The following is a 9,716-nucleotide window of genomic DNA, read 5'->3' as shown; positions in this document are numbered from 1 at the left end:
AAAAAAAAAAGGTTTAGCATAGATATATAGTTACATTCTCTTAATAAATAGAGGGATTTGTTGTAACAGTGTTTGTAAATAGGATATTATGTCTGCATCTTGTACAGCAAATAACCACTAGGAAGACAGTATGCAATGTGTTAATTATTGAAACTGTCCTGCCAATTTGTTTTTAAACTGTCTCATTGCTATTTGTTTCTCAATAAAATTATGGAGAAAAAAAAAAGAAAGGTTCATCATTTTATACACCATGTAGGAATCCACAATAGTTTTGTTACTGGTAAATTACTAGCTTACTAACCATAGGTTAGTAAAGGTTCCTTAAATAAAAGATCATACTGGTACAACTGCTATGCAACTAATGCATCTACTACCTATTGCTGTTTCATGGTCTGAGCTTGGAAGTAGCAAGAATCAATGTAAATTAGTCATGTACTGTACCTCACCAGAGAGGTCTCACTGGGACTAGAGAAGATTAAACTAAAGAGGTTCAAAAGCTCATTAACTCCTTGGTTTTCACAAAGCGTATGTCTTGTCAATATTCTTATTTACTGTGTTACGAATTCTGAGGGTTTTTAGTTGATTGATATACTTAAATGTGAATACAAATGCTGTATACAAATAAACAGATGGCTTGTTGCAAAGAAAAAAAAAAAAAAAAAAAAAAAGGATGCCAGTGGTACTGTAGAGGGGAGCCCAACACTAAACTGGGAAGGAAGCTACCTGAGAGAAAACTGAACACTGGTAAGCAGCAATGTGGCCATAATAAGAAGTACATAGTATTTCCTGGGTGCTTACCCTGTGCCAGGCACTGTTATCTGTTACTTATAAATACTAACTCATTCACTCTTCATAAATGAGCACCTTTGCTGGAAACTAGGAAATAACATTATCTCATCTACAGATGAAAAATGTGAAGCACAGTTTTCAGAAATCACACAGTTTACTCAGAGGTACGAAATATTTGTGACAGCCTTCCCCACTTTTAATCCCTGTATCTCTGCCTCTCTGCTGAAGCAAAAGCAGAAGAGATAAAAGCCAAAAAGTATGTAGCAATACACCTTCATCCTAAATAGCTGAAAATAACAGTTATTCAACAACCAATGTCTTTCTTCAATCAAAAAATATAAATGAGACCTTTGAGCCAGGAAATAATTATCTAATGGGTAATAGTTCTAAACACACCTGCTGAGTAAATATGTATAAAATAAAGTTACTGTAAAGCAATTCTTGATCTTGATTTTTCCCTGTTTTTATTTGTAGGACAGTAAGAAAATGATTAATTCTACTGACACCTATAAATTATAACTAGGTGAGTGAAAAGACAGAAAACTGTAAGAAACAGAAATAGCTACACATAATCCAACAGTATGAAAGCATCTCTATGTAGAACTATCATTTCTGTTTAAAATGTTATATTCCACCTATATGCAGGTAAGTGTTTAATTCAAAGTTAATAAAGAATACTAGGGCTGGGAAGATAGCTCAGTGGTCTAAGCATTTGCCTGGCAATTGCAAGGACACTGAGATTGATCCCTTGGTACTATATGTCATGCCAGCCTAAGGGGCACCATGCTGGTTATCGAAATTGGTCATGGTGACACATGCCTACAATCTCAATGCTGGGGAGGCCGAGATAGGAGGATCACTACAAGTCTGAACTGCGTAGTGAGACCCTGTATCAAATAAATAAGATTTAAAGACAAAAAAGCTTTTGTTTTTAAAGATAAAAAATACTAATGTTTAAAAGTATAACTGATACACATTACAAAAACACTAAGTATTGCTGACTATGCAACATTTCCTCTTTTGCTGGAGCCACTTTAATTTTTCAAAAGTATCACACAGAGCAAGGTTTGGCAGTACATGTCTACAATCATCCCACTCTGGGAGGCTGAGGCAGGAACAAAGTAAGTTTGAGCCCAATGTGGACAACTTAATGACTTAGAAAAACCCTGTTTCAAACTTTAAAAAATAACAGGGGTATAAGATACAGTTTAGTTTGATGGTCCTGACTTCAATCCCCAGTACTGGAGAAAAAATACACAGATTTCTTTCTTTTTTCAGTATTTCTCATGTCTACATTTGCAAAACATCTGGTTTCTTTATCTTTGTACATAGTTATACTTCATCTTTTTGCCTAAAGTACACAAATAAAACATAGTAAGATTTTTTGATTTTCCCTGAAGGCATATAAATGATTGTACTGCTTAATGCCACTCATGCTCGTATTTCAAGCCTTTAAATTTTCAGTGATAATTAACAAAGTCACACAACTGAATATTCAAGGAATGTGTTTACTACTTCTATGCTGTTTCCCTGTTGCTTGATTTTGCTTGACCCACAGTGTTTGTCCTTAGCTGGGCTGTGCCCTCACAGCTATCCTTTCATACAATATTTCATTCCACCAACCGCTAAGGGAAAAGGAAAGTAGAAGTAAATTGAACTATTTTTCAGCTAACCTACCTATTGATGCTAGAACAGAAAGAGTCAATAATCAAGCACTATTCTCAACTAGGAGCTCATTTGATCTTAAAATGTTCTATTTTGATTACTACCTCCAAGCAGAATTTTCTTCTTTGGATGAAAGACAGGTTGATCTGTTTCTGATGTCATCAAAACAGGTAATTCAGTTCACTTCATTTGGACTACTAAACACTACCCAATACAGACACTAAACTTATCACCAAAAAATTAAAATGTTTTCTAATTTCTTTAATCTTTACGCAAACATTACAATCATTAGTTTAAAAGTAATTTAAGAAATGTAGTCAAGAGTTAAAAGTAGGATGTGTTATGTTCATGTACTAACTTTCCCAGATGACTGTAATCATTATGTACTGCAAATATGTACTAATAATTTTTTTTTTTTTAAAGGTACTCGGTACAGAGTCTCACTCCACAGCTTGGACTCCTGTCTTTAGCCTCCCCAGCACTGGGATTACAGGCTTGCACCACTACGCCCAGACTCGGCGGCCAACTCAGCATGTCTAGGGATAGGGCTGGTACAACATGTGGTGCCGGGGATCGAAGCCCAGGTCCCTGTGCTTTCCTAAGCAGGCACTTAATTCACTGAGCTATCTTGCCAGCCCTCTAATAAAATTTTTAAAATAATTTTTAAAAGCTTACATAAGTAAAGTCAGTAAAAACCCTATTTTTCTTACTCTTTCTAAAAATATCATGTAAGTTATCTTAAAACAGTAACTTACATTTTTAAATTAATATGTAATTGTGCATTAACTCACACCTAGGAATTGACATAGCAATTTCCTCTATTAAAAAAAAAAAGTTTTGGAATTTAAATAATATACTCATGAACTTACCAGCTTCTCAATTTCTGATTCAAGATTCTGTATACAGTCCAGTTTTCTCTTCCGACAGCGCTGTGCAGCAATTCTGTTCTTACTTCTTCTGCGAATGTCATGGATACAATCTAGTTGTTCAGGGGTCAGTTTGTGCATTTTTAACAAGGATTGAAAATCATTTCGAGACAGTGAAATTATTCGTTGTGCATTAAATGGCAGTTTTACCTAGAAGGTGAAATAAACATAAATAATTGCTATTTTATAATTATACTTAAACCTGGGAAAATAAAGAAATATATCCCTTTTTAATCAAATAGCTTAGATTTTTTAAATGGTCCCTATTCTCAGTTTTTATACAATCCATTATAAAACTAATAGTAAATGTCTAGCCTGAGAGAGGATTCAGAAGATAAACTGAAAAGCAAGTATCTTTCACAAACTCTTCAATAAGAAACGTGTTAATACCCTCCAGAGCTCTTTTAAGTTTCTTTCTAAAGTATTTAATGTTTTTTCTCAAAAACGAAATCCATTTTAGTCTTTAAATATGGCTATGTAGTACTGCTTAATGTTGGCATAATTTATGCTAGGAACTTCTGAATCACTTCAGAAAATGTATTTTTCTGTCAAGAAAATGATAGCTTTATACATATTTCATTTTAAAAGCTACATATTATACTTGCCAATTTAGAAAAAATTTAATTGTATTAATATTTTAGAGTCACTTTCAACCTTTCTGTTTTGGAAAACAGAAAAGATAACTTTTTCTTTTAAATAAAAAAAGAATATTGGTTAGTCTGGCAACTTCATTAGGTTGTCATACAAGACTAGAAATTGTCAGACAAAACCTCTTAGTAATGTTATTTTTAATACTTTTTCACAGCATAACTTTAAATGTTTAACTTATAACTCACATACATAGAGATGTAAATATCTACATATTTTAAAATTAATAATATCTATATATTATTTTTACATTAAATCACCAATCCACTTATAGAGAAATGAGAAACAGCCACTTTCAAACTTACTTCATCTGATAGCTAGCTACAAAACCAAAGAAAATACTAAGGAATAAGATGTGGAAAAAGAGAATCCTTCTACACTGGTAAATGCTGGGATGTAGTTTAATGTAATCCTTGAACAGTGGTTTGCATAAGGGCCGGCACAGCATCTGCCTGGCAAGTGCAAGGCCTTGAGATCAATTCTCAGGACCAAAATACAAAAAATAAAATAAACAGCAATCACTGACCAGTGCAACTGGTAATGAAAACAGTATGACATCTTCTCAAAAACTGAAAAATAAAACTACCATATGATCCAACAATCCTACCACCAGGCTTGGAATTGGAATCAGTATATTACAGGGATATTTGTACTTCTATATTCGTGGAAACACTTTTCACGATGACTGAAATACAGAAATAAACTCAATATTCAGGCACAAATGAATAAAGAAAATGTGGTGTCTATCACAACAGACGAATATTCTGCTTATGAAAAGAAACCTTGCATTTAGTTACAGTGTAGGTGAACCTGGAGGACATCACACTAACTGAAATAGGCTAAAGAAAAAATCCCACATGATCCCAACAATGAAGCCCATAAACAGGAGTTACTAAAAATAGTCAAATTCCTAGAAACAGAATGGAATGGTGATACAGGGGCTGGCTGGAAGAGGAAATATAAAGACTTACTTTTCAACTAACAAAGCTTCATTTCTATCAGTTCCAGCGACCTCTATACAACATTGTGCCTGCAGTTAATATTCTCTATTGTATAAAATTTTGTTACAAGGATAGTTCTTACATTAATATAATAACAATAATAAAGAGCAAAGAAAGAAAAAAATGTGGCAAGGATTTTTACAAATTGTAAAAAGAAAGTACTAGTTCTAATTATAAACAGAAAATTCAACTTCAAAAACTAAACAAAATTCCAATTTTTAAATATCACATTTACACTGGGGCCGTTAATTCACATATCTTCCCACTGGGCGGCTCGACCCACTGGCGATACATGCATGACTGGCCAGTGAGTAGTTTATCAATTTTATTAGAAAAAGACTGATAAAAGTGTTTAGATCCATTTGTACCACTGATGAGATAGCCATACATGTACCACCAGGGATTCAAGCCAGTGGGAACATGTTAAAAAGAGAACAGGCCTTTATATGGGATATATTTTACTATTTTATAAAAAGCAGCTACTAAATACAAATTTTCATCTACTGAGCACATAGATCAAGTTTGGTATAATTAATAACACACTAACTCCATGTTAAGATATTTGTTAAACTAAAAGTTAAGTGGCAAAAGGAAAAAGAGGGTGGGATTCAAAAAAAAAAAAAAGCAACGATCATGAAAAAACAGGTCCAAGAAAACTTTATGTTAAAAGCCACATTGCTACGATTAGTCACTGCCAAACAATTGCTCAGTGACTAATCCCAGGTCCAGAGGTCCTTGTGGCAATGAGTAATGCTGAATATATGATACTTTTTACCAGGAGTTGTTCTAGTAATGATGAAGGAATCATTATTCCTTTTCCTCCTGAGACCCAACATTTGACTTATACAGTTATACACCCAGTGTGTGAATCTACTCTACGGTTTACAGAAACAAACGTGCTCAAAATACAGGAATTCAGAAGTCTTTCAAATGTCATCTCATTCTTTTGGTATTTGTCACATGGTCTTGTAATTATCAGTGTCTGAGTTTCTCCTCCCTGTCTGAGCCTGCTCATATCCCTGGCGGTACAGTGGGAGCTGACTCAGTAAATCCTGATTAGTGGTTGCTAAGACAATGAATTAAGAACATACCCCTGCTTACCTCACATTCCTGTTCTCTGGCTGAGCAGGATTCACTGTCGCCTTCTGTGTCTGTCTCAGAGTCATCGCCCAAGCTAATCACACAAGCATACGGACAAGGTTCCTGTTGTTCTGAAACGTAACTGTCATTGCCAATTTCCAAACTGCCCGAACACCCTTCAGTACTCAGAGTACTCATAAAAGGGCAGCTGACAGAACTTAATGTTGTAAAAGTCCTCTGACCTGGTTCTGGGCTCTCGCTGATCCTGATCCCTAACCAGGGACACTCAGACCGTTTCTGAGAGTAGATCTGCTCTGAGCCATCTTTGGCCACAGCAGGTGATAACTGCATTTGGCAAGAGGAGTCCGTAGTGCAAACGTCACTCCAGAAGCCTTTTGCTAGGTGCTCTGCTACTTCTCGCTCCACGCTACTCCGATCCCTGGGTGTGAGGCTGCTGTCCTCCTTGGGACCTGAGTCATCTTTCAACTGTAAATCTTGACTTTCACCAAACGTTTTCTCTTCTGGAACACCTGTACCTGACACAGGTTTTTCAGCTTTCACTGCTGTGCCCTGCATACCAGCAAAATTCAAGTCACTGTATTGGTCATATGAGTGTAAAAGAGACAAAGAGTAGAGCCCATGAGAGTCTGCAGAACCGTGGGGGAAAGGAGTTCCTTCTGCTTTTTCTGTGGAGAACTGAGAAGCGGGTTCTTTCTTCTTTGTTGCCTCGTGTTCCACTGATTCTTCACATTTCAAAATCACCTGCAAATCTGCACAATCCTGAACTCCTCCTACACATTCATTTTCAGATGTCTCACTTGGCTGAACGGAAGCAGCCTGAACGTCTTTGACACCAGATTCCACAGCTCGGACTCGGTCAGTTCCAAATGCCTTTTGGAATTTTCTGTATTTGGGGCATAAAGATGGCAAAGCCAGAGCAGCATTCTTCTCCATGCACATGGATTCACATGTTTGGCTGGCACTGTCTTGTAAAGGTGGTGTTGTTTTTACATTTTCTTGATAACTCTGGAGTTTACAATGAGGAGTCTGAACATTTTTATCTTCTAGAAATTCCTCTACTTCATCAATTTCTAAATCCTTCTGGTTCGAACGTGAAAATGTATGGTCTTTTTTCTGACAATGTGATGGAAAGCACTTTTTTCTTGTGCATTCTTGCTGGTCTGCAGTGGAGTCTAAAAACTTGTATTTGAGAAACTGAAAGCAGGATTCCTCAATATTGTGTACACTTAAAAATTCCACACACTTGCACACTTCATCCACGTTGTCTTTACTTAATATTAGTTTAGCTGTATAGGCAAACTGAATTAAAGGTTCAAATCCTTTAACCGTCACCTGTTAATATACAAAATAAAATTAACATTACTTAAAAGTTCTCCATTAGGTGAAAACAAGAGAAGTGGAATGGGAATAGAGAGATGTGCAATGTACTTGTAACAATTATAAAACATTTATTTTAACTTGGTAAGAAAAAATGTTTTTCTAGGAAATGCCAAACTAAGGAAGGCTAGATGTACATGTTTCACATACCCTATCCACCAGAAATACGCCCTCTGCTTTACAGATCCCACTCAATCACACATGAGTGCTAACTGCTCACAGGATCTAGACAATTTCCCCTGATAAAGGAAATAAAATAAACCATCTATGAAATGAAATAGGACTGACTCCACATACAACCTATGTACAAGGAGTGTCAGGTATCTACTGCTAGTCCAGCTCCATATGGCCAAGCAATCCAACTGCTACAAACTACAAAAACTGAAATTTTAAAGATTAAAAACAATGAAGTAAAATACAAAGAACTCTTGATTCATGCACAGTAAGATAACTATGGCATCTTATGCCAAAAATTTGTAGTAATAAAATTTTAAAAGATTCAGATTTTACAAGTGATCTAGCTGAAGTTCTAAAGATTGCATCTCAGTACTGCGTCTGCATGGAATCTATGTGACAGAGCTTCAGGCAGAACCCTGCGTAGAGCACCCACCTCTGCAAGGGGAGAGCAAATGGAACACGCTCCAATGCAGAGAATGCTTCCTTGGATTACTCGACAACATTAATTCTAAAACATGGAGTTCAAATAGGAGTGACCAAATATTTTTAATTTAATTTGTGACTTTTTAAAATATGCTAAGCTTTGGATATTTAACTTTTAAATGGCTAAAATAAAAATAGTGATACCACCAAATGCTACACAGAAAAACTGGATCACTCACATAGTGCTAGTGAGAACGTGAAATGGCACAGCCGCTTTGAATAACAGTTTGATACTTTCATGTAAAACTAAAATACAGCTGCCATAGCACTCTTCATCCTCCTTAAGAAATGAAAACTTATGTTCACACAAAAAGCTATACACAAATGTTCACAGCAATTTCATTTGGTATTGTCAAAAACTGAAATTAGTTTCATCTCCTTCAATGTATAAAATGTTAAAAAAAAAAAAAAAAAGAAAACCCATTGATTCTTTAATATTATCAACTACTACTCAGCAATAAAAGGGACAACTCTTGGGCAAATCTCAATGGAAAAAAAGTCAATCCCAAAAGGTTATATACTATGTAAGTCCATTTACATAACATTTCCAAAATGAGAAGACTTAAGAAAAGGACAGATGAGAGGGTGCTGACAATTAGGGGTAGAAAAAGGGTAGGGGAATAAGGGACAGGGTGGAAAGGAAGCAGCCATGATTACAAAGGACAACACCACGGATCCTAGGTAAAGTGACTGCTCAGTATGTTAACTGTGGTAGACAAAACAACTTCCAAGAGAAGAAAATTGTAAAAAAAAAATAAATACACACAGACCCAAGTGCAAGTAAAATGACAGCAATCTCAATACAATGAGTGAGTTGTATCAACACCCATATCCAGCTGTAATGTTAGACTTTTTTTTTTTTTTTTTTTCCAAAATGTTCCAACTAGGGAATATTGGTCAAACTGGGAACTCTGCATTATTTTTTATAGCTGTATAAAGTATTTACAATGGGGCCAGCCAAATGGCTGAGAGGATTAAAGAACCTGCTTAGGCAGATGCAGGGGCCAGGAGTTCGATCCTGGGCCTGCTGTGCTGGCCCTGTGCCTGGGGTGTGGTCAGCCCACAACTGAGACTGGCCATGGTGGCGTGCCTGTAATCTCAGCACTTGGGAGGTTGCAAACAGGAGGATCACTACGAGTTTGACCTACACAGTAAGAACCTATACACCCTGTCCTAAATAAAATAGTAAGTATTTACAACTACCTTACTAAGATTTCAATTAAAATTTTCCTTTTTTCTTTTTTGTAACATATTTTTGCTTGGCATAAGTAGTATCATTTAGGTGTACAATTTGATGTACTTTAGGATTTTTTTTGTCTTTTTTATTTTTATTTTTTATTTTTTTCCCATAATTTTATTGATAAACAAATAGCAATGAGACAGTTTCAAACCAACTTGGTAGGACAGTTTCAATAATTAACACATTGCATACATTCTTCCTAGTGAGTAACTGCTGTACAAGATGCGGACATGATATCCTAACACCATTAGAACAAATCCCTCTATTCTTTAAGAGAATGTAACTATATATCTATCCTAACCACTTTGA

At 35.6% G+C, this 9,716-nt stretch overlaps 1 protein-coding gene across 5 annotated transcripts in view; it reads right to left on the bottom strand.

Annotated features, from left to right (window-relative positions):
• Positions 1-9,716, bottom strand: part of Bach1 (BTB domain and CNC homolog 1) — an 82,976-nt gene that overhangs the window by 40,438 nt on the left and 32,822 nt on the right. For 4 of the 5 annotated variants that reach the window (XM_023706572.1, XM_004646301.2, XM_023706574.1 and 1 more), the window contains 2 exons: positions 6,131-7,462; positions 3,324-3,530 (listed from right to left, as the gene is read on the bottom strand). In XM_023706572.1, coding sequence (XP_023562340.1) covers positions 3,324-3,530; positions 6,131-7,462 — 1,539 coding nt within the window. Of the gene's footprint in view, positions 1-874; positions 899-3,323; positions 3,531-6,130; positions 7,463-9,716 lie in introns of those variants that run through there. The other variant, XM_023706575.1, reaches the window with a different exon arrangement.

The sequence above is a fragment of the Octodon degus genome, unplaced genomic scaffold, assembly GCF_000260255.1.
Source record: "Octodon degus isolate 3935 unplaced genomic scaffold, OctDeg1.0 scaffold00264, whole genome shotgun sequence".
In the NCBI taxonomy this organism is placed as follows: Eukaryota; Metazoa; Chordata; class Mammalia; order Rodentia; family Octodontidae; genus Octodon; species Octodon degus.
This window is presented reverse-complemented; position numbering and strand designations above follow the sequence as displayed.